The sequence below is a fragment of the Lontra canadensis genome, unplaced genomic scaffold, assembly GCF_010015895.1.
Source record: "Lontra canadensis isolate GAN:19392208 unplaced genomic scaffold, GSC_riverotter_1.0 scaffold49, whole genome shotgun sequence".
Classification (NCBI taxonomy): Eukaryota; Metazoa; Chordata; class Mammalia; order Carnivora; family Mustelidae; genus Lontra; species Lontra canadensis.
In genome coordinates, this window is record NW_022631043.1 from 2,315,588 (window position 1) to 2,340,783 (window position 25,196).

General features: G+C 55.6%; 1 protein-coding gene across 1 annotated transcript in view; it reads left to right on the top strand.

Annotated features, from left to right (window-relative positions):
* The window catches only part of KCNK9 (potassium two pore domain channel subfamily K member 9), a 74,269-nt gene extending 49,624 nt beyond the window's left edge, over window positions 1-24,645 (top strand). Inside the window, exon 2 of the mRNA XM_032873480.1 lies at window positions 23,608-24,645. Coding sequence (XP_032729371.1) covers window positions 23,608-24,449 — 842 coding nt within the window. The 3' untranslated portion in view covers window positions 24,450-24,645. The remainder of the gene's footprint in view (window positions 1-23,607) is intronic.
* Window positions 24,646-25,196: the final 551 nt, after the last annotated feature.

Genomic DNA, 25,196 nt, shown 5'->3' on the forward strand with positions numbered 1-25,196 from the left:
TGTTCTGTGAATGGAGTAGTGCAGTGCGGCGGGAGCGGGGGCATTTTGTGCGGTGGGCTGAGGACAGTTAAGGAGGTGGGTCAGGTGACAGACTAGGGTTCCAGTCACCAGCTGGACCGCTGGCACACCTGGGGAGGGTACTCTGCAGCTGGGCGGACCACACTATCGTTTAGGTCCACCACGACATGGGCACAGTGCCGCAGTGCCCGTGGACTCTTCTGGAAGAGTCTGACTTCCAGGGCTGGAAGGAGCCCTGAGCCTAGGAGTCCCGTGATCTGAGCCTTGCCTGGAAGCCCGGGGGGAGGCGGGGATCGGGCGGTGGGAGGTGTGTGTTCGCAGGTTCACTGGAGGTTAGCAGACCGACCAGGCCAGACACCGGACGGCGGCTCGGCCCCAGCCCAGGTCTGTGCCCCCGATGGTCTCTGTGTGCTGATGGGGCGGATCTGGGGTCCTCACCTTCTCTCTCAGGTGTGGACGCTATTCTCAGGAGCCGATGTCTGGGGCCCAGCTGGGCAGTCCTGCTGATGTGTGCGGTGGCAGCCAGCCGGCTGGGGGCTGGTAGGTTTGGGGTCTCAGCTGGGCCGGCCACTCTCTGCTCCATGGAGTCTCCCTCCGTGGGGCTGGCGGAGAAACTAGGCCTGGAAGGCGGGCAGTGGGGCTGAGCCCCGAACCCAAAGGGCCTTCCCGCCTTCCCTTCTTCACGTCTGCTACGGTCCCTTCGGCTAAAACAAGCCACACAGCGAGGCCCAGATTCCAGACCCTCAGAGCGGTGCAGAAGGAGCCCCTGGCGGCGCCGGGCAAACGGTCTTGTGATTTGTCCTCCTCCGCCTGCTTGCTTGGCACGGGGCATCGATTCAGCGGGTGGGCCTCGGGGTCCGCTGGCACTTGTTGGCAGAGAAGAGAGAGCACTAGCACTTCTTGGTCACCTACGAGACGCCAAGCGCTGTGCCGGACGTATGTGCAAAATGGTCACGTGCGTGTGGTCACACGGCCTGGGCCCTTCACCTTCTCTGGGCCTCCACTTACGCTTCTGCAAAGTGGGCTCAAGCCAGCAGCCGCTGAGGGGACCGTGGTGAGAGTTACTGGGCCTAGCCACTTGGCATCACTTGGCAGAGAGTAAGCGCTCAGCGAACGTCAGCAGCCTATGTTTTATATGGAGGAAAGCAGAGCTCAGAGAGGTGAAGGAACTTGCCTAAGGGGGCACAGCTGGCTTCCAGGCTCCAAAGCTCAGATCGCGTCCTCTCTGTGCCCCTCCCATTTATTGAATTCACATCGCACTGGACTGGGCCTGTGAGCCGCAGGGTTCCGTGTGGACAGCGTGGCTTCCATTCGGTACAATTAACCTCGAAGCGGATGCCCAGGAGTTACGGCTGGGGGTCCCTGTCCTAGGGAGCACGAGGCTCTCTTGGATCCAGCTGACCTTGCAGAGGGGGAGTGGCTGCTGCCTGGGCTGAGGGAACCCCAGGGCCAGGAGGGGGGTGCTTTGGGGACCACCTCCTCTGAAAGCCACCTGAGAACCCAGGCACGTGTCCACAGCAGCACCCACCCTTGGCCGCTCCAAAGTGGGAGCATCAGGTGGACAAGGAGAGGACTCTGCTCCTTTTTGGGGTCTGTCCCTGATCCCATATGAGGCAGGCCTGTGGGGGAATGGGCAGGAGGTACCCCAGGCCGACTGGGGTCCCCTCACATCCCTCACTGTCCCCATTCGTACTGGCCCCATTCCGTCCTGGGGGTAGAGGAGGAGACAAGACTCAAACTGAGTTTGAGAGGACGCTTGGACTTCGCTGAGGTTTGAATGACTGAAAGGGTGGCGGGGGTTATGGACTCTTCTCCGGATGATCGGAACAGCCGAGGGGACAGGCGGGACTCACAGGGCAGAGCTGACGGCAGTGACGGGGTGGGGTGGGGTGGGGGGTGGAATCTAACCAGTCATTACAGTGGTGAAGTTCGGGTCACGAATTCCGGGCTCTGCTCTTAGGTACGTTACTATCCCGATGCCTTGCTGATAGATTGAAGCTTTGACCATGACAAAACCTCCTTCTCGGGCTCTGGTAGAAATTTTTGTCTGACTCTGTTCTGTCTGATAGTGGAATAGCTCCTCAAGCTCTTTTGGATGGTTTGCCTGATGTTTCTTTTCCGTCTGATTTTTTGCTTTAAACCTGGTGTGTCTTTCCATCTGCAGTGTGTCTTTCATAGCCGGCGTGTCGTCGGGTCGTTTTTGTGCTTCTGCCAATCCTGCCTGTTGCATCCTAGTATGTCGTCAGTTTTTATTCAATTACCAATAAGGTAGGATTTAGCTCTGCCATCTTGCTGTTTGTTCTCTGTGTGTCTTTTTTTTTTTTTTTTGGTGCCTTGATTCCTCCATTCTTGCATTTTGTTTTTAAATAGCTATTTTCAAGTGTAGAATTTTGATTCCTTTGTTGTTTCTTTTACTATTATATGGGGTTTTTTGGAATTATTTTCTTAGTAGTTGCCCTGGGGCTTATAATTTAACATCTTAGCTTTAAAAAGTATAGTTTGGAGTGATACCAACTTAATTCCAGTGCTGTGCTGAATGCCCTGTGAGCTCAGCTTCCCCTCTCTTCTGTACTATTATTATCCTACAAATTACATCTCTATATGTTATAAGCCTTTCAACACTGCTTTATTATTATGGCTGTATTCACTTGTTACCATTTAGTGAGACATCCTTCTCATACTCGCCTATAAGTCAGTAGATGTGGTTTCTTTTATTCTTTGAACATATTTGCAACAGCTGATGTCATATCTTTACTCATCTCTGCATTCCTCAGGGGGAGTATCTACTGGCTGTGGATGGACCATACTTTCCTGTGTCTTTGTGCATCTTAGAATTTCCTGTTCAAAACTAGGTATTTAGAATGATGTTGTATGGCGGCTCCGGAAATGAAATTCTCCCTCCCCTCCAGGGTTGAATGTTCTTATTGCTGCTGCCTATGTCTGCTTGCCTTGTGACGTTCTTGGATGACTTCTGTAGAGTCTGTATTCTTTGTCGCACATGGCCGTGATGTCTCTGCTTGGGTCGCTTTGTGGTCAGCTAATCACTGGATAGAGATTTCCTTAAATGCCTTGAGCCAGTAAGTCTTCTGGTCTTTGCCAAAGGAATCTATGTATGTTATGGGGTACACAGTGCTCTGGCAGGAAGTATAGAGTCCCATCTTAGCCTCTGCTTTCCGCTGGTACAGTCTCAAGGTCACCCAGAAGTGAGACTGGGGCCATCCCAAGTGTTTCCTGGGACTGTACACAGTCCTGTGTACATGTGGGGCCTTTTAGATTCCCAGGGGTGTATCCAAGTGTTTCACAGTCTCCTATTTCTCAGTTTTTTCCTCTCTAGTTTTATGGTCATCCTCTTGTTAGCTCCACCTGGTAGTGCCCATTGGGCAACCGCAACATTAAAAAAATAGCCTGTGATTGTTTTCAACAAATGCCCTGAGGTTATGGTTTGTCACTGAGGAAGCTGTGAGTCAGATCAAATGAAGACAAGCCACAGGAATAGAACTCTTCGGGGAGCTGCCAGACAGGCCAAATAATGGCCGTTTGGGGGAGGGGAAATCTCCAAACTTACTCTGCCCTCTCCTGCAGCTGGTGGGTGCTGTTTTCCAGAGCTATCATGATTGCTGGGCTGTTGGTTAATGCTTCCACGGGGCTGGGGACAGGGAGAAGGGAGTAACCTAAGTTAAAACACCATGAAGCTTTCCTTTCTTACTGAAATTTAGTCTTTTTTTTTTTTTTTGAATAAACAGTTCTTGGATTATTGCAAGTCTGCAGTTAATTTCCAGATTTCAAAACAGCTGATTTTGACACTTCTGGGAGCGTTCTCATTGTTTGGAGGAGCAGATTTACTGGGGTCCTTACTCTGCCATTCTGGAAGTTGTCTGCCCAGCAGTGAGGTTCTGTGACTTCAGAAAACCCATTAAGGCTTGGGTTCATCAGCAATAACTGGGACCCACATGACTTCTGAAGCATGTTTCTTCATCCAGGAGAATGGGAGCAATCATCTCTAGCAGCTGGGGGAAAGTTCTTTTTAGACCCTTCCCTCAGGAAAGGGGACGATGAATGACCTCTATTTTTAAATTTTTCACAGTGCTCAGCCCAAGGCTGGCATTTCATTGGTTTCTGGTCTTTTTATGTGGTACGAATAAAATCCCCAGGGCCAGAAGTGGTGTGCTTTTGGCTAAAACACAGATGGTTATTAGCAACAGACACAAACTGGAGACTGCTGGAGTCCCTATTTAGAATATTTAGGTGAAGAAATTATGGCATGTCTACTTGAAGCTTATGAGGAATTAAATATGATGTTGATGAAGAATTTTTGCTGGCAATATAATGGCCCACATATTTTCTTTGCCTTTTTTTTTTTTTTAAAGAATTTATTTAAGAGAAAGTGAGAAAGAGCTCAAGGGGGCAAGGAGAGGGAGAAGCAGAAGAGAGCAGCAGGGAGCCTAATGTGGGGCTTGATCCCAGGACCCAGAGATCATGACCTGAGCCGAAAGTAGATGCTTACTGGACTGAGCCACGCAGGCGCCCCTCCTATTTTCTTGTAAGTAGAGAAAAGAAGGCAACACAACTGCTTTTGTGTTGTTTTCTTTCAGCCCTAGAAGGTGTGTTCAGCGGAAGGACTTGGAGGAAACACGACCAGATGCTCACAGGGCTGCCTTTTGAAGTGGTGGGATTGTGGGTAATTTGTTCCTGTGTCCGTAGCATTTTTAGAAAACTTGGTGATTGGCCACAGTGAGCAAGTATTATTCCCACGATTAGCCAGTTACAAAATGGGAGAAGCTAAGAAGTAGGAAATAAAATAAAGGGTAGTTGTAAGCCTAGGAGAGAAGTTAAGAAGGATTATATCTCTGGGGATTTTTCCATTTCTGGTTTGGCGTTTCTGTTTTTGATCTCTGCAAGGTTAGGTGACTGGCCCAAGGTCGCGCAGCCAAGACATGGAGGAGGTGGCGCTGGGACCTGGGTCTTCTCTAATAGTTATGACAGGGTCACTGTGAACACAAAGTGTCCCCCTTGGAGCTGCCAGCCTGCACCCCCCGCTGGTGGTGGTCAGTGCCAGACAGTGATGGACACTGGACAGTGATGGATATTGGTGGTGACAGATTCAGGAGAGAGTCTACCCAAGCAATTGTCCCCCTTGGCTTTTTTCAGGAAGGGTATCAAGGGCGATGCTCTGGTCAGGAATGATTTTCTCCCTGTGGGGCTGGTAGGAGGAAACTTTCTTTGGTGGGCTTTTGCTCAGGGGACCCCGTGGACTCCTGTACATCCTGCCTGGGCCCTGGAGGCCCATCCACTCTTCTGTCTCTCACCAAGCCCAGAAAGGACTATCAAGCCCAGGGCCCTGCTCATGTCTGGGCTGTGGCTCCCAGACCATGGTCTGGGTGGTTCCATAAAGCTGATGCCAGAACTTGCTCCCTGGGTCCCCGTTCTGGGGGTCTGGGCCAGGAATCTGCATTTTGATCAGCACGCCGTGGGTTCCTGTGAATAGTTTGTGGTCATGCTTCGAGAAGTGAGCCAGGGAGTGTGGTGTGATGAGCTCCTCTAAAGGAAGAGATTTGGGATTTGCAGAGAGATGTGGGGGTGGCCTGGGTCTGGCTTGGAAGGAAAGGTGACCACTGTTGGGACATGCGTGTGCCTGGGGCCGGCTATGTGCATCATACACGATGCTCATCTTGCTGGGCTGTTGAGGATGTGGGGGCGGCTTTCCCTGTGACACTGGAGGAGACCCGGGCTCATCCAGGCAACCGGGATGAGAATGGCAAGTCCAGCTCGAGGCCATTGGGGCAGGGCTCCCTGAACTTCTGCCCCATCCGGTCGGTGAGGATGGCTTCCCACTCCCACATGGACCTGGATCTTACAGCAGATTGTCCTGGGGGGACCGTGCTCTGGGGACAGGTTTGGGGGGGGGCGAGGAGGGTGGCAGAGGGGATTAAGTTTCTGCTAATATTTGTTGAGGACCTACTGTGTGCTACAGGTCTGTGATGTCCTTTCCGGCCACTTGTGGTGCTCTGGGGAGGAAGCTCAGAGCCGATGCACATCTGGTGCCACTTCCGGTGTCAGTGTGACTGTGGTCGTGTACCTGGGGCTCCTTTGTCACAGTTCAGAGGCTTGGCCAGGTTCCTCCTTGTAGCCCTTATGGCCACCCTGGGTGGCCCGATCCATCTTAATCCCAAGTGACAGAGGGGACATGGAGATCCAGAGGCGACATCTGTCACCTGAGCCCAGTGCTCTCCCCAAGCCCGTCCCTCAAGGCCACCTTCCCCAGCAGAGCCTCTGGGTGGCCAGCATCTGGGTGCTCCATAGGCTCCATGGGGCCCCCCACTGGCTGCAGCCACAGAAACTGAGCCAGGTCCTCGTTATCCCCAGGCTTTAGCAGGGACAGTCTGCCCCCCAGGCTGGGGCGGCCTTCTCTGTGTGGCCTCCTGGGCCGACGCTGTCCCCCTGCCCTGCACAGGCAGCTCCAGGACACCGGGCCGCTAATGAGGCAGATGCCGGCCGCTCTCACGGTCCAGGGCCATTCCTCATCCGCAGACAGCTGGGAAGCTGCTTTAGTTAAAAGGGCTCCATGGCTCTGGGGAGATGAATTGAGGCCAGCTTCTGTCTGTAAACGCTTCCCACAGCGTGCACGGAGGTATCTGGGCAGGCCCTTCTGTGTGGGGCTGGGTCCCTTTCTCAGGCTGGGGCTGGGGGTGGGGCAGGGCTCGGCAGGTGTCACCGGGAATCAGCACAGCTTCTCTGGGAACTGGGGATCTCAGCGGTGCACCCCAGAATTCTCTCCTCGCACCCTCGTGATGACTGTGCCTCTGCGAGCCCAGCAGCTGACTTAGAGGTTTCAGAATGGGGCTCCACATAGAGTGTTGTCCTCGTGCTCGTCCTTACACCGTGGTCATTCCCGTGGTCCCCGTCCCCATGGCCACTGTGGTCACAGGCTCCCGGGCGGCTGGCATGGTGCCTGACACACGCTAGGTGTTTGGTAGTCAGCTGTTGAAGGAAGGAGGGAATGAAACAAGGTGCCCCCTGTGCCAGGTGCGGGGAAGGGAGAAATGACACAATGCTTTCATCCTCTGAGATGGGATGGAAGGAGAGGCCCCTGTCCCGGATTGCGACGGTCTGTTCCTATAGAGCAGGCGGACACTCTGACGTCAGCCCACCTCTCACCCCCTTCGGCACCTCCCACCTGCCTCTGCTGCCTCCCCCTCTTCCTGCCCAGCCTCCTTCCCTGCCAGCCCCCATGCCCCTCGGCCAGCTTCCCTCCTCCTCTGGGACACAGAGCATTGCTCTTTCCTATGTGGACAACCTGACCTTGCTCAGGCAGCAGGTCGCTCAAGGGACAAGAGTTTGGGGCAGGCAGGGGTCTAGATTCGAGTCTCCACGTTGCCAGCTGGTCAGCAAGTGACTTTGGTTGAACCCCCAGGCCTCAGTTTCCTGGTTTAACACGCAGGTGTAGTGATCATACCCACTGTGCGCACTTTGGGGTTTGGGGCACCCTGCACCGGGCTGACGTCGGTACGCTTCTGGTGGTTTTGTTTTCACTGAGTCTCTCTTTGCACGAATTTACATTGCAGCTCCACTCTGTATGGGACGCTGGGGACACATATGGCGGTGGGCAGCACCAGGTCTAGAGTGCTCCGTGCGGGGCCCGCGTGCGTGACTCTGCCCACCCCTGCTTCCGGGGTCTGCGTGCAGCAGACGAACGATGCAGGCAGTGACTGACCTGGGGACCATCAGGGCAGCCCCTGGCCACTAGGTCTGGATAGGCAGATCACGCCTCTGTCCTTGGCAGTGCCCCTTGGACAAAGTCCTTGGAAGTTTCTGGCAAAACACAGGTCTTACACACACCGGGAGAGAGGCCCCTCACTGAGGAGTCCCAAGTGGGCCTGGCCTGCCTAGTGAACCTATTTATTTATAAACTACCTACTGCTCCCCCCGCTTAAGGATGCTGTTTACTCAAACTTTCCATCCTGTGTGAAATGGTGCCAGGGAGACAGACCACACAGGGGACCTTCCTGGTCCAGCCCTTTGACAAGATGCCTCCCGCTGTGTGCCAGGCATGGCCCCCAGGCTCCAGAAACAAGCTGGGGTTGGAGCCGGCTCCTGAGGTATCCCTACTGGTTTGAAAGGGATAGACAGGCTCCCCCGTGTAGATAACCCAGGCAGCTCTTATAAAGGGCCCTTTAGAGGGGACAGAAGGGTGTGGGAGTTCTCAAGAGATGGCTGGTGACAGTGGACTCATAGTCCCTGTGACTGGCAGGCCCCGTAGGGAATAGGGGCTCCAGAGAGGGCAAGGGCAGGCCACTGGCCCAGAGACACAAGTGCCTCTTTCTGAGATGATGAGGACTTACCTGTATGGGAGGGGCTTTGCAAACACTGTCTGTTCCCCTTCTCAGATGCACCTGGATGCTGGCCTTTCAGAGAAGGGGAAGGTCAGATGCCCCCACGCCTTTTTCCCATGCCACCCTGTTGGAGCTCCCTGGTGGCTCTCTACCTCCGTCTGACCTCTCAGACAAGTCCTGCTTCCTTGTGAATAGCATTTTCTTGGTCCCAAAAGCCATTTGAGCTTGAGACCACCAGCCAAAGGGAGCCAAGAAGCAGGAGTGCTTTGACTTAGCACCGTGGGTCCCCTCTGAGCCATTCCAGCCCAAGGCTGAGGGGGAAAGGGGTGAGCCTGTAGGCAGGGTGTGGAGCAGAGGAGGGGTGTTCAAGGCCAGCAGCACAGCATGTGCAAATGTCCTGAGGCATAAGGCAGAAGGAATAAGAATAGTGTGCACCTGGGACAAGCCCATGGACAACATTTACAAGGCATCTTGAGAACTGAAAGGCAAAATCAAAGTACCAGGGGGTCCTGGGAGAGGACCTTGACCTTAAGGGAAGCCCATGTCTGGTACTAGTGTCTGTATGTCAGCCACTCCCAGGAAGCCTCAGGGGAAGGCACGCTGTGCGCTTGGTCTCTAGGACAGAGCAGCGGAAGCCTGGTCCTGAAGTCGGGCAGATGAACAGGAGTTGGGCCGAGCAGGTCTGCCTCGGAGCCCGGGTTTTTCCACTCTGCCTTGAGACTGGGGGACACCTTGGGTTCCTCTTATGTAAGGGAGGTCCAGGCTACGTGTGTCTGTGCTTGTGCACGTAGGTTTCTTGCAGGTGCCGGAGGCAGACTTTCCGGACGAGCTTGGCATGGGGTGGTTTTGTGGTGATGGAGGCTTGTCCACCTTGGGGTTGTACGTCCTTGGGCAGGCGACTCGGCTGAAATCGTTAATCCTCGCAACTTCAAGGGGTTGGTACTATTATTATTCCTGATTTGCCAACACGGAAACTGAGACAGAAAGGCTATGCACCAAGCATTGTTCTAGGCTTTTCAAGTGCCCTCGCATTTAGCGCATGTTTACTATTAAGAATGAGGCATGCAGGGGAGCGGGGCATATAACGTTCTTCAGTTTTTATCTTGCTCCTTTTTTTGTTACTCTCAACAGAGTGCCCAGGGACACAGAGGGGTGTGTGTGTGTGTGTGTGTGTGTGTGTGTGTGCATCTGTGCATGCCTGTCTGCATGGGTGTGTGCGTGCGCTCGCAGGTGGGCACGTCTTTGCGTGTGCATGTCTATGCACGCACAAGGTCTGAGATCCAGTTTTCTCCCCTGTGAGATGGACGGGAGCGTCCCAGTGCTGGCCACCTGGCTGATGGGAGGCCAGGATGTACAAGGGCTTGTCCGCACTGAAGGCCGGGTTCTTCTCAGGTCTGGTGGGCGACGTTAGTCTGCACCAATCTGCTTTTGGGGTTCAGCCTCTAAGCTGGTGAAAGGGAACATCTATGAAGTTCTTACTGTGAGACGTGCTGCGGTGCGTCCCCACGTCTCAGGGGCTCAACATGGTACAAGGGACATTTCTCCGTGCAGTTGCTGCGGGCCAGTATGGCGCTGTTCCCTGTGCTCATTCAGGAGCCTTGGCTCCTGCCAGCCAGAGGCTCTGTCCTCCCGAGATCCCGAGTCCTCTGCATCTTCAGGGAAAGAGGGGCGGGGAGAGGGAGAGGGGGTGGACAGAGAGGAAAGGGGAGAGACACAGGAAAGGGGGGTGGAGAGAATCGTGAGGCCGCTGCTGATGGGCCAGGCCGGAACCCTGCCGCTAGCACTGAGTCATACGGCCGTGTCTGTGTGCAGGGGACAGTGTGGGCCGCTGTGTGTGCAGGAGCAGGAAGAGGTCACGAATGTGGGTGGGTGCCCGCCATCGGGGCTGGAACCCACCCGCGTCTGTTGCTTCTTGACAAAATGAGCATCTCTCCACACTTGAGGCCCTGTAAGTGGGTTTGCTGCCGTCAGGCTCCCGCGGGTGCTGAGCAGGGAACGAGTTTGGTTCTTCCGGCTCTGCTGTGCCCTGGTCTCTGCAGGCCCTTCCTGCACGGTAGGAGCTCCACGGAGCAGCCCTGCACCAAGGACCCAGTTAGAGAGGCAGAGTCCCAGGCCCTCAGCCCTCCTGGCTCAGGACCCAGACGGTCCTGAGATCCCAGGCCGTCAAGTCCCCGTGAACACCAGAGCTCAAGAATCCTCATTTGAAAAGACACAAATGCAACACCGCTTACCTTCAGTCAGCTCAGGAGGTGTCCGAGGGGCACAGATGTTTGTCATCGACCGTGTTCAGCTCTAGACGTGCAACCTTGTCTTTGCTCCAGGCCCTGTTGTCTTCAGCGGCTTGAATCATGCCCATTTCACAGATGAGGGATGAGGGTCTTGGCATCAGGCTCTATAATCCCATGTCACTTGGAGCCCTGTGTGTCCCGAGGTCCTTTGGGGATTCGAGGTGAGGAGGAGAGACCCTTCCTGGAGAAGGTGGCCTTTGCATGAAGGGCCCTTGGAGAGGGCAGGTCTCCATCCGGTGCAGGGCAGGGAGTGTCTGAACAGAGTGGTGGACCTGCCAGCACAGGGGCTGTGGCCGCCAGCTTTGATCCCCTGCACTTAGAGCCAAGGGCAATTTGGCATTCCAGGCTTTGCGTGTTCCTCCCCATTGTTCTTTCTGGTGTGATCGGTGTGAACTCCGCTCGTTCCTGCCCTCTCGTGCAATCCGGCGTGAAGTAGCCCTGGGAGACCGTCTCTGTCAAACAGAAGACGTATCAGTTGTTACTTAACGAATGGGTGTGAGGCCTTGCTTGATCTCACGTTTTCTCATTTGGCCACAGACTTTCAAAAGTCAGCTACATTTTGTATCTTTTCCCCATGAACTTCATTTTTTAAATGTGGGTTTGTTTTACCACATTTTCTTCTAGTTTCTTTTTTTGGGGGGGGTGGTTTGTACTGGGTGGGGAGGGAAGGAGGGAGGAAAAAGAGGGAGGAAAAGAAGAGCGGGGGAGCTTTCGCTGGAAAGGGTCACAAGAGGCAGGAAGGAAAAGGCAGGCTTCCAGCGTGTTCTGGAAGGTGCCAGCGTGTTCTGGAAGGTGCCGGTGCCACCGTCCCCGCAGTGGGACTGGGGTTGTGTTGTGGTTTCAGGGGCCTGTGGCAGGAGCTCAGGTCGGGGGAGATAGGGACCTCTCCCCACCTAAGCTGGGGCGTAACAGCTGCATCTCCACACCGAAGCTGGGCAGGGTGGGGGGTAACAGCGGTCGCCTGCAGAGGGCAGCCCCTCCCCCAGAGTGAGGGAGTTTTTAAGGCACTTAGCTCAGTTCCTGGCCGAGCCAGTGCCTGTCCACTGCCGTGGTGGTTGTGGTCAGCGGCTCCTCATTAGGACTGTCACTCCCTGTCAGCTCTGCCATTGACGGGTGGGGACTTCTGATGAGAGACTCAGCCCAGGACCCGTGTCCCTTCAGGGAAAGGATTAATGGCTCTTCCCTCTGCTGCTCTGGCTCTGGACGGGCCCAGGGAGACCCCGGCTGCGGCAGGACCGCATCCCTGTGGCCCGAGAGCGCCCGCCAGAGGGCGCCCGTGCCTCTTTGGTTGCTGCCAGCTGTCCACGGAGCAGGCACCAGAGGCTGACTGTGCAGACACAGGACGATGCCCTGGCCGGAGGGATGGATGGAGGGAGGGATGGAGGCTTCCAGGCAATCTCAGCCCCTCACACGCTTCTCTGATCTGTGGCAGAGGTGTCTCTGCAGACGCAAAGTGGTCTGGAGTGTGGAGGGCCCCCGCCTCTCCCAGGAGCAGGGTCCATGCTTCTGGGGTTCAGGCCCAGGGTTTTCCAGTGGCCGGGGCTGACCTTGACCTCATGGTGTCGTGGGTGTCCCTTGTGGCCCGGTGAGAGCTGGGACTCCGGTGGTGCCTCATCAGAGCCCCACACCCTGAGAGATGGGTGTGTTCCTGTCTTGTGGCTGGAGGGAGCTGGCTGGGCCACCACCTGCTGCCCCCAGCCTGGTCCTCACCACTGGGTCGGAGGGTGCCATTGTGCACCGACTCTGTCCCTGCAGACCGTGCTCCCAGAGCTGCATGCCAGGGGCCTTCTGTTGGCCGAGGTCTCCCGTGGCTGCTTCAGGGCTGATGTCTGTCACCCATGTCCGGAGGCCTGAGCAGGGGTTGGTTAAGGGAGCCCAGAGACTGCGGGTGCCAACAGGGGAGCGGTCCTCAGATGGAGGGCCAGCGTTAAGTCTGCGTGCCCCCCACCCCGCCCCTCCCGAGCAGACCCACAGGGAGGGCGATGCCACCGAGAACCTAGACTTCTCCAGAGTGGCCTCAGTACCCGCCACCCCCCAGCCCCTGTGCCCAGCCTGTGGCCAGCTCAGCGCCTCCTTCCAGAACCCCACAGACCCCAGACCTCCGCCACTCCCCCCTTCCCTCATCCCCAGGTAGAAAGAAGGAAGAGCTTTGCTTTAAAACCAGTGGCTTCTTTACTCTTTTCATTGAAGTAAAATTCATACAACAAAACTCACTTGTTAGCACCTTCAGTCCAGGGGCGTCTCGTACATTTGTGGAAGTGTGCAACCACCTCCTCCGTCTAGTTCCCAGACGATTTCCTCATCCCCAGAGAAAACGCCGGGCCCCGCAGGCGTACACTCCATACCCCATCCTCCTCCCGCCCCCAGCCTCGGGCCCCCACTCGTCTACTTCCTGCCTCTGTGGATTTGCCTGTTCTGGGCCCTGGCGGGAATGGAGTCCCGTTGTATGCGTCCTTCGTGTCTGGCGCCTTCCACTTAGCACAGTATTTCCGGGCTCATGCACGTCCTTCCCTGGTCGGATCAGCCTTCCTCCTCAGGGCCAAGCAATATTCCATCGTAGGGAGGGACGGCATTTTCTCACCAATTCATCCACGCGTGGACATGTGGGTCGTCTCTCCCTCTGGGCTGTTGTGAAGAGCGCTGCTGTGAACGCGGGGTACAAGTATTTGAAGACTTGCTTTCAACTCTTTGGGCTCTAGACCTCAGAACTGCTAACAATAATTGTTAAAGAATGTATTTCTCTGCACTGAGAGCAGAGAAGGCCGCTGAGCCACCGTGAAGCCCAGCTTCCCGTCCTACTGAGGTCCAGGTGGGCGCCTCTGGTCTGGAGCAGCGTCCCCTGCATACACCTGTCCCCACCGCCCCCAAGCTGCCCGATTCCCGCCTTGCAGGGACGTTTTAGGGAGACACACAGGGCTGCCCAGGCTGCTTCCTCATTCATAAACTGGGATAATAACACTTCATTGGACTGGATCCTCATATCATGAAGGAAGAGCCTGGGCTGGGGTTTCTGGGCGTCCGCGGTCTGAGAGGCGCTCCTGGGGTGACCACAGACGAGCGAGATGATGCAGTGTCCGCTGAGCTGTGGGAGTGGGCGCCGGGGAGCGGTGCTGAGTGGCAGGCTCCCCGTGGCCAGCTCGGGCTGTGTCCTCCCCGGGCGCCCCGCGTCCCATCTGCCCAGCCCTCGCACAGGGCAGAGGAGGAGGAAGGCCTGTCGTGAGCTCCCGTTCAGAAGTCCATGTCTTATAAGCTTATCTGTTTTTCAAAAATAAATTTTTAGGTTCCCTTCCCCCCTTAAGACGTAAAATGAAGGGAGACCAAAAGGGAACTATTTGGAAAATCAATAATAATTTTAAAAGCATACGAGGGAACTGTTCTTTCATTAAAGAAAACCCCCAATCTGCCAGGTTTTCCTCCAGAGAACACAGGGTGCCAGACCTGTGAATAAGCAAGTCTCCGGGGCTGCCTCGTGGCTCCAAGAAGGGCTGAGGGCTTGGCACTTGGAGAGCGAGGGTCTGGGTGAAGAGCCTCTCTGTTCTCGTCTGTGGAATGGGACCCCGCGTTCAGGAGTGGAGCTCCCCACGGGGCATTATAGGAGGGGCTGTGGTCACCCGGCAGGTCCGTGCCCGCCTCGGTGTGGCTCTCCCGTCTGTGTGGGGCAGGGCTGGCCCCGGCCCACGTGGGGAGGTGCCGCCCCGGGCAACGGCACCTCTTGCTGCCTTGGTCTGTGCATCTGTGAAGTGGACTGACTGGTGGTCACTGCCCCAGTGGGCTCAGGGCCACGGAGGGAGGGTGGGAGGCAGTGACGTGTGGTGGGGCTCACTGACCTTCACTTGCTCTCCTGCCTCCCCTTTCCTGCCTTCTCTCCTCTGGTTCTTGTCTCCTTTTCCCCCATTTCTGGAGCATCACGACCTCGGTTTTAGACAGACAGATGGTCTGTTTTATTTTGTTTAATTTTGTTTGGCCTGTGCCACATTTTAAAATGTCTAATTAGATACCAATTAGATTCCACATTCAAAAAAATTGGTATTTCCAGCTTCTCCTTAAAAGTCAGGAAGTTGGGTCGCCCTGGCCTCTGCCCTGTGGATGGGTTGGGGCGCAGCTGCTTTCTCAGAGGCCCGAGCTGTCCTCTGGGCCGTCCACCCTCCCACTGGTTTGCTCACCCCCTCCCCACCGTCTCCCTGCAGATGACCCAAGGCGCTTGTAAGAGAAGCCACTTTAGGTGCAGGGCGTGTGGACGGCAGAGGGCTGTGTTGTCCTTACAAAACCCCTCTTCATTGTTTGCGGTCGGGCTAAGGTGTAGAGCAGGTGAGAGTTCACCGGTCGTGATCAAAACACTGGCTGAGGCCCGGAGACTTACTGGGGAGCAGACTGACTGTAAGAAGGGCTGACTCTAGGCTGGGTGCAGACGCAGGCGGAGTGATACATCCCGTCCCTCAGGTTAGGGAATTCTCCTCTGTGGTTGTACTCGTCCTCATGGTGCTGAAATGACTTCAGTGGCTCCGGACATCACATTCTAGCACCCTCCTACTCTGTCAGGAAAGAGCAAAAGGCTTATGGGTTCAGGGCTCAGCTGGCAACCCAGTCAGAGCCCACAAGAAGCATTAGCCCCTCTTAGGTTGAAGGGGAGACCTGCACGTAAGTCCAAGGTCATGTGGTGGTACCCAGTTCTGTTACATTGCAAGAAGGGTGACCCCACGTGGGGCAGCTGCACCAAGGGGCATCCCTCTCTGATGAACGTGGACAAGCTTTGTAGTATCTGGGACGGACTGCTTTACTCCGTAGTCCAGAGAGAAAGCCCTGGCTTAGAGGGTCGAGGTGGCTTTCCCAAGGTCATGGTCAGTAAGTGGCAGATGGCGCCTGATACAGAACTTGGGAGTTACAGACCCTACCCAGGAACCTCCCGAGAACCCTTCCTGCCCGCTCTCCACCTCTCCGTCCCCAAGGGCCCCATGAGTCATTTTCCTTTCGGTGTTTGCAGACACCTGGGTCTTAATAATCATGTGGCGCTCGTTCGGGGGCTTGAGCAAGACCAGGGCCGTGGGAGGGAGGATGAGTGGGTTGCTTCTTGCATTCTGAAGTGGGGAGCCAGCCAGGAAGCACAAGGGGCTGAGGGCAGCTCCCTTCCCTGCTCACAGCCACCCTGAGTCACTCTTTAATGGAAAATGCGCCTATTTTAATTCCTATCAGCACAAAAACCTTGTGTGTCCTTTATAAATATTTCATTCTCTGCCAGCAGCGAGTTCCCACTGCCCAGTGCCTGTGTACAGCCACCTCCTTCCCTCCGCAGGACGATCTGTCCCCACCCCAGGTGAGTCTGGGCCGGAGCTGACGGCCACGACCACCCTCACTCGGCCCTGGCTGGGATGTCGCTGTCACTCAGGGAGCAGCCCAGTGACCCCTGAACTTGACAAAAGAGAATGAGGGTGCCTGAGGAGAGAGGTGACCACCCAGGGCCCCTGAAGGGCAGAATCAGGTCTCCAACCTAAGCTGGCCTCATGCTGGGGGCCAGTCTTGTCCCCTCCAGTGCGGTGTCCTGGAGTGGGAATTCAGAGGTAGGTTGATCTCTTCTGGCCGGGGCATCAGGGCTTCGGGGAGGGGTGGTCCTTATCAGGGAAGCTTGGCCAGCTGTGTCGTGCTAAGCTTGGGGAAGTCATTCAGGCTCGCTGTTGATGGGCCCAGGTCCCCAGGGAGCTCTAGGGAGCCACAGACCGTTCTTGAGCACCAGCGTGTCAGGAGCGAGGCTGGTCCGTGACCCACAGTGCCCAGCTACCTTATTTACTTTTCCCAGTGCAGAGCGCCTGCTGGACACTCACAGCATCCTTAATGAAACACTGCCCAGAACAGGAGCAAGGTCTGGGTAACTTCTCGTACCTACCTGGTGGCTGTCAACTCCGGGAAAGTCTAGTAGGAGCCAGCCAGGACCATAGGGCGTCTTGCAAGGGAGGGCTGCCTTCTAGCATGGCTGGTTCTTTGGGGAGCCCCAGACCCAATAGAAATGATTAGTTTTCTGACTCTCCGTCCCTGTATCGCTCCCCTCTGGAAAGCTGGGGCCTCTTCATTTTATCTGTCACCCAGCTGCCGTGAGGAGACGTGGGCCTTCTCAGCAAGCCTCCCCCAGGACAGGTCAGGGAGGCCGGCCAAGTATACTGATGGGGCCATGAAATCAGCTGGATGAGACAATGTCTTGGACAGAGCTGCCCCCCGTCCCAGGCACCCTGGGCTCAGTGGTGGGCTCAGAACCGGCCGTACTTCCCAGGCAGAGCCCGGGAGGCAGAAACCATTGGCCTGGTGATGCATCCGTCTCAGTACCGCATGCCTCCCCCGTGCAGTCCTCCAGGATCTCAGAGGTGCATCAGGCGTGGGCAGTACTGCCCTCAGAGCTCACGATCTGGCCAGAATGCAGTGGGAGGAAGGAAGGGGAGGACCCCCTGCCAACGGCCTGGCCCATGGCGGCCTCAGCTGGGATCCTCAAGCAAGGTTGCTTAGTGTCTGTGGGTCAGAGCAGTGTGGTCTGGGGGTGGGGCTGCCCTGGAGGGCCCCAGGCCCCACCCCGGCCCCTGGCCCCGCTCAGTGCCCACCTCCAGGTATCATCACCTGGGGTTGAGGGGTCCCCCCAGGAATTTGGGGACACAGCTGGTCGCAGGCAGGGGACCTGGGGATCTGACGAGAGCCTGCTTCTCATTGCAGCTTCATCTCTCTGCTCTGTTTCACAGATGGGGAAACTGAGGCATCCTGGGACGGGGCAGGGGCAGAGCAGAGCCCACAGACAGCTTTTCAAAGCGGGGTTTATTGTTTTTATAGTCCGTTGGCCCTTTTCAGATGTGAAGCTTTGAAAGCCCGTTGCTGGCCTGCTGTGTGGCATTGGGGTGCGTGGCTGCCTCGGGGCCTCGCTTTGCCCCTCTGAGTATGGGGAGGCCGGCCTTTTCCAGCACCAACTTCACGCCTCCTCATGACGAATAACCTTGCAGCTCTTAGAATGCCCCAGCCCCGCCCCTCCTGGGCTTAGCTCAGGGGCACCGTCCTGGAGTGGGGGTTCATGTGCTGGAACCTGGGGGACAGGGCCCAGGGCCTTCTTTCCATTCTCCTAAAGCTTCTTCCCCATGAGCACCTGCACCAGCTCCACCTTCCCGCTCTGCCTGCCCTGCCCTGAGCACTCCTGGTGGGGGGGCCAGGATCCTGGGGCTCAGGCCTGGCTCTGGGCCCTGCCCCCTGCTCACAGAGAGGGTCCAGGCCCAGGGAGAGGGGCTGATTGGTAAGAGCAAGACGGGGCCTGACGCACGAAGCAATGTCCAAATGGCTGCATTCCAGCTGGGGTGGGCAGCCTGAGCAAACTCCTGTTCATCCGTCAAAACCCCAAAGGCTCCTTAGAGGCAGTAACCCCAAGCTGATGTCCCAGGCCGAGCTGGGTGCTCCTCAGTTCTTCCCTGGCCTCTGACATGTACCAGGCAAAGCAAAGGATTCAGGCACTGTGCTTCGCCTCCCTGGAAGCTGGTGGTCAGGTATCTTCCTGATTCTCCAGCAACCCACACAGGGCCTGGCCTGGGGAGGGCTGTAGGTGGCATTCAAGCCCTGGCCCCGCCTTGCACAATTCCTGGGCTCCAAGCTCTGGCCGTACCACTCAGGGGAGCTAAGCCGGGTCTCAGGAGCTGGGGTCCGTCCAACAAGGACTCTGCTGCCTCAGGGCACCATGGGCCCTTGAATTTGATTCAGATCTGCGTCCTTATCAGCTCCAGTGTGGGGCCAGGAACCTGTGAGCATCTCTAGGGCGGGGCCTTCACTTGACCCAGTGCCACTCCAGTCCCTCCTGGCCAGCCCCACGGCCCTGCGCAAACACTGCTGGGGGGAAGGATGGGAGCCAGAGCCTGCCAGGGCTTGGGAGGCTGGGGTGACACTTGGTGCTCAGGGGTGAGGGAGGCAGCCTGGGGAAGGTGGGATGATGGGGCAGCCCCTCAGACAGACTCCTGGGGGCTTCGTCTGAGCTCCCGTGTCCTGGATGTTGGGGAGCATGGTGTTGGGGTGCAGCACTGGGGACTGCTTTTCAGACTGTCTGTGCAGTCACCATCCTGGTCAGCGGTCCCCAACCCTGGGGACCTGGCCCCTTGTGGCCACCCAAGCAGCCTATCAGGGCCAGCACTGGGGGCCATGAGCAAGTCTGTCTGTGATCCTGCACACGCAGAAAAATCAGCAGGAAGCGGGGGAGGGGACACAGCTTGGTGTGGATGGACGCTGTGAGCTGCTGCGTCCCCTGGGTACAGGGAGCTGTGCACACGGTGGCCCAGCTGGTGGGGCTTGGGGGTGATGCTCGTGCTGGTCAGCGCTGGTCGCCTGCAGGGCTGCCAGGCCCAGGGCTGGGGAAGGACGGCCCCAGCCCCTGCAGGGTGACTACAAGCTGCTCTCCTCTCCCTTTCTCAGCCTCATCCCCCACATCCAACCTGTGAATTGAGGGACACTGCCGAAGTCACACGGCATTGGTCCAGAGGCCTCCATCTGGGATGATGTGGTTTCTGTAGCTCTTCTGTGCCCTGTGCATGCCTTCTGAACGCTGTGTAAATCATGGTTAGACATTGCTTTGCCAAAAGGATGAATTACTCATTTGCAGTGGTGGAAGGACCAACGGTCTTGTCCTAGGTGGGATTCCTGAGGTTACGTTGCCCCTGTAGGGCTCAGAGGTGGAGGAAGAACTTGCTCTGGTGCCTGGGGGGCCTGGAGACTTAATGGGAAGACCGGAATGGGGATGTAGCTATAGCTCCTGGACTCCCAGGACTGGTCCTAAGTGGGGTTTGGGGATAGAGATGATCAAGAACAGGCAGGTCCACCTGGGGGTCCTCCGTGGCCTTGACACCCATGCCCTCAACCTCCATCTAAGGCCCCCTCGTCCTGGGCGCTAGGAGGGCCCTCATCATGGGCTGGCTGGCTGGAGGCCCTTGAGAGGATTTGGGGGGAAAGGAGTCCTTGTGGATCCCCTGTGACAAGCACAGGGCCTGGGACACCGTCAGTGGTCTAGACACGTCTGAATGGAAAACGTTGGAACAGATGAACACGGCTCCCAACCCAGGGAAGCCAGAGTGCGTCCACCTAGCCATTCGCGGATGAAAAGCCTCATCTTTTCAGGACCTGAGTTGTCACACAGGTTCTGCGAGAACCACTGGAGATCTGTACCCTGCTGTCCTCTGGGGAAGGAGAGGCAGTCCTCCCCGTGTCTGGGGTGGGTACATTTTGCTGCTCTCCTCTGACCCCGGTACCTTGTAGGCAGGATGTACGCTCATGGATGATAAGTATGTACCAGCATTCCCTGCAGCTCACACGTCTGTGCACACCCTGTGCCTCGAGTGTCGTCGGTGCGCATATGCACATGTACTACATGCACGCCGTCCGTCCACAAAGGCTGGTGCGCTGTGGCTGTATTGTGTATGTGGTTTAGGTACTGGTGTAATGTACATGGTGTGTGTGCCTGTATGTTCCCGGTGCCTGTGTCCCTCTACCCGCTCATATACTGTTAAGTTCCAAAGGCATGTGTATATATTCTGTAGAAAGTACCCATAGATGCGACGTCTGTGTATCGCACAATTTAGGCATACTCTGTGTGTACATGTGATAGGTGTAGACCCGTCCACACGCAGTGCCTGCTGCATTGTGTCCGAGCAGAGACAGTGAGCAGATCCAGTGCACAATAAAACGGAGTATATTCATTAGGGCCTTTGCAGGAAGTAGCACTCTCAATCTGAGAAATCAGCAAGCTATTTATAGACTCTTCTGGAAAGTGTGGGTCTGGTAGAGGGAAAGCAACCCGGGAGGGTGTGGCATTCTGGATGAGCAATGACACAGAGCTGTCTGTGTGTCCGGGAACAGTCACTGCAACTGTGGACTGCAGCTGTGAGCCTGCTGGTAGGGGTGACTTGTCACCAAGGTCCTCACCTTCCTCCCTTCCTCTGACCTCCTGACCAACTAACTGGAAACCAGAGAGCAGGGAGGAGGTGGGTGCATCCGGATGGGGAAATTGAAGACGTCCTGCCTCGTTGTCTCTTTCCGGGAAGCGTCGCACACTTAGCAACTGGTCTGCCATTGTGGTGAGAATGCTCCTGGGCCCAAACCACAGGGCCGTAGATGTATTCATGTGGAAGGCCTGGAACTCTGGGGTGTTTACCTCCCACAGTTTGTCATGCACACACCTCACTAAGGCATGACCCCACTGTAATGGAGCAGTGAGATATACCACGGGACGTCAGAATGATGGAGTCCGTTCATTCTGCAGAAGGACAGATGGCAGGTGACCGGACACGGGGTTTACAGACATACCACTGTCCAGCCATAGGAAGGAAACTGCTTCTGAACATCACTACTGGCAGGAATGGGTGCGGTCTGGGCACCCCACGTGCAGTTTTTGACCTGGTCAATGCTGTGTTGGTTTTCTCTAGAAAATATATCACATCTGGATCTGCTAGCTAATATTACCACCTTAGTCAGTTTCCAACCACCTGCCGTTTTCCACCCTCCATCTGGCTTTTGTATGAGCTATGCAGGTGAGCTCTCTGGAGATACAGTGGGATTCCCACCCCTGCATTTTGTATAAATATAAACCCTCTTGTTTACCAAGATGTGCTTCTTTCTTTCCTGAAGACCTAAGCCTCCATCTGGTATCATTTCCCTCTAGGAAGAAGAAGTTCCTTTGGTAATTATTCTGTGCAGATCTACCGGTAACGAGTTTTCTTGAATGTAAAAAAGTATTTTGACTTCATTCTTAAAGGATATTTCCTGTGGATGGACAATTCCAGGTTAATGGTCTTTTTTTTTTTTTTTTAAGCTCCTTGAAGATGTTATTCTACCATTTTCTGGCCCCCATTATTTATGATTAGAAGGAAGAGGTATTCAAATTGTTCTCCAGGTGATACCTTGTTTCTCTCTGGCTGCCTTTAGGATCTCTCGTTGGTTTTCAGCAGTTTGACTCTGATGTGTGGTTTTGTGTTTATCCTACTTGGAGTTCACTGGGCTTCTTGAATCTGTAAATCTGTGTCTTTCACCAAATTTGATTAATTTTGGCTATTCAAATTTCTTTGGTCTTTTCTCTTTTCCTTCTGGGATGCCTTTTGATGCTCTCCTGAAGGTGTCTGAGGCTCTCAGAATTTATGATAATTTGTATTGCTCTCTGTTCTTCAGCTTGGACTTCTATTGCTGCATTAATCACTCTCCCCATTACCTTTCTGTTTCCCTCTTCTATCCTTTCTGGCCTGACTCCAACTTCATTTTTCCTTTTTTGCAAGGACTATGGGGTTTTTGAGAGGCTGGAGGTCAGTGATGGCTCAGGGGGATTGAGGACCAGAGAAGATGAAGAGAAGACATCTTGGAGGCAAACAAATGATGTCATCTCTCTAGTAAGAGTATGGACCCTGGGGCGGGTAGGACATGGCACAAATTCCTGCCAGGGGAGGGACAGACAGACCATCAGTGATAGAGACTTGGTAGAGAGGTGTGGCCTTGGGCAGTCAGATGAAGATTCCTGTGGGAGACTGTAGGGACCAACCAGATCCCAAGACCTCCACCCCCCTGCCCACTGAGTACCAGGCCCTGGACTAGGTGCTGTCTGACTCAGCAGATCTGCACAACCCCACCTGCAAATTATTATCCCATGTAACAGAAACTAGGGTTGGAAGAGGTTGCCTGGTGTCCGAGATAATACAGCTGGTTAAAGGACTAGGAGCCTGTGAGCATATGGCCTAGGGTAACACCAGGGAAGCCTTTCTTGATGGGGCAGGATTTGAGATGTTGGAAGGCCATGTTCATCTTTCAAGCTCTTGGTCCAAATACTGCCTGTGATTTGATTCCTTCCTTCCTTCCTCCCTCCCTCCCTCCCTCCCTCCCTTCCTTCCTTCCTTCCTTTCTCCACAGTATTAGTCCCAGAACTTGATCTAGAGCTTACTGAGTCTCATGTTCTTCCAGCCATGTTGTACAGACCCTATCCCGGCTCTGATATTATTACTAAGTAGTTGAAGGATTCCTGGGGGGTAACTGCACCTTTCTAGCACCCTGTCCTCATTCTGAATGGGTGGGAATATGGACTCAACTTTGCACAGTTGACGTAGGGGATTAATGAAGTGATGTGCTTCGAAGTTTCATGAAGAATTTCAAAAGCACTTATACCTGTGTGGTTCTTAGAGGATTACTTGCTCCCTCTTTCCTAAGAATCACAGTGGTGCAACTGTATTCCTTCATTTATTAAAGAAATAATCTACATGCTATGTGTTATTCCAGGTGTGGGGGATCCAGCAGTGAACAAAACAGATACAAGTCTTTGCCCTCATGGTGTTTATATTACATACTCTGTAGTTACTCCTCTTGATTCAAAATCTCTGCTTCTAAGCCTCATTCTTGGTGCTTGAAAACTGGTTTCAAATCCCAGTCCTGAAGGACTCAAGTTATCCTACTATTAAGTAACTAACTTAGTTTTCTTGTTGTTGGTGTCAGACCCATTATGCCTCCTTTGTAGGGTTGTTAGGAGGTCAGAATAAGGCCCTGTAGGACCAGGACCCCACACAGAGCCTGGTATGCAACAGTAATGTCCATCCACGGTGGACATATTTAATTTTCTCCCTTGGACTCACTACTTTTGCGGCTTATTAGTGAGTATGCTGCTTTTCCTTTTAAAATCTTTGTTTTGCTCTGAGAAGAATGTGCCGCTCCTCTGATCTGAACTGCCCCCAAATGAAATGCCCCAGAGCACCCCTCCCACCCCTAAACTGCTTTGTTCTTCTCTTCCCCCTCCTCCAGGATATGGGCAGTCCCCGACGCCATCCCCATGGAAGCGCCCCGGCCCCTTTCCCACCCCAGCCTCCCTCCCTTGTCCTCCCCTCTCTCTCCCTCCCAGCTCACCGGCATGCCCAAGCGCCCTCCCTGCGGAAATGCCAAGGCCAACCGCAGCGCGCGCCTCCCAGAGCGCTCCTCACTCCTTCTCCGTTTCTCTCCACCCCCCTCAGGTTACGGGCACGCGGCCCCCGGCACCGACGCGGGCAAGGCCTTCTGCATGTTCTACGCGGTGCTGGGCATCCCGCTGACGCTGGTCATGTTCCAGAGCCTGGGCGAGCGGATGAACACCTTTGTGCGCTACCTGCTGAAGCGCATCAAGCGGTGCTGCGGCCTGCGCAGCACGGAGGTGTCCATGGAGAACATGGTGACCGTGGGCTTCTTCTCCTGCATGGGGACGCTGTGCATCGGGGCGGCCGCCTTCTCCCAGTGCGAGGAGTGGAGCTTCTTCCACGCCTACTACTACTGCTTCATCACGCTGACTACCATCGGGTTCGGGGACTACGTGGCCCTGCAGACCAAGGGCGCCCTGCAGAAGAAGCCGCTCTACGTGGCCTTTAGCTTTATGTACATCCTGGTGGGGCTGACGGTCATCGGGGCCTTCCTCAACCTGGTGGTCCTCAGGTTCTTGACCATGAACAGCGAGGACGAGCGGCGGGACGCCGAGGAGAGGGCGTCGCTGGCCGGGACGCGCAACAGCATGGTCATCCACATCCCCGAGGACGCGCGGCCCGGCCGGCCCCGCTGCAAGGCCGACGCGCCGGACCTGCCGTCCGTGTGCTCCTGCACCTGCTACCGGCCACAGGACCACGGCGGCCGCGTGGCCGCGCAGCACAACTCCTTCAGCGCCAAGCTCGCGCCCCACTACTTCCACTCCATCTCCTACAAGATCGAGGAGATCTCGCCAAGCACACTGAGAAACAGCCTCTTCCCCTCCCCCATCAGCTCCATCTCCCCCGGGTTACATAGCTTTACCGACAACCACAGGCTGATGCGGCGGCGGAAGTCCGTTTAGGGTGCGGGGCGGGCGGCGCCGGCAGAAGCGGTCGCTCGTCCGACTTGACCTCGAGCTCCACCGGCCCACCTCGTCCGTTCCTTCGTGTTTATTATCAGTATCCTTTACCGTTGTCCTCATTCTCTGTGTTACTTTCTCTCCTTCCCTTTTCCGTGGTCCCGCCCCCGCTCCCCCAGGACTCCCCTCTCCCCCTCTGCTCCCCACCTGCTCCCCCACCTCCCTGCGAGAGACAGAGCTGGCCCAAGGGAAGAGAAAGGCCCATCCTCCTCTGAAACTCGCGTCTGAGCATGAAGCATGGATTCCTTCCTTCCTTCCCAGCGAAGTATGCCTTACACTTCTCCGCAGCCTGCCCCATCTCCGGGGTGGCTTTCCCAGGACAGGGGTGACACCAAGACCACCAGGCAGAGCCGAGAGGATACCCAACCCAAAGTTGCACACCAGGCTGCCAGCCCGCGAGTGTCCACCCACGTGCCGTCTGACCTAAGTCCTCTGTGTCCTCCTCCCCAGCGGTGGGTGGTTGTGGGTGTGTGCGTGTGCGGACTACGAGTGAGTGAGGGCGTGCACACGCCCGTGTGCTTCTGTGTGTGCGTGTGTGTGCGCGCTCTGTGTGACAAAACGGAAAGTTTTAGGTATTCACAGATTTCTTTCTCCGTGACTCAGTTCTGTTACTAACCTGCTTTCAGCGGCTTCCAAACAAAACGGGGAAACCAAACCCATGGGGATTTGATTTATCATTCTGCCAAATCA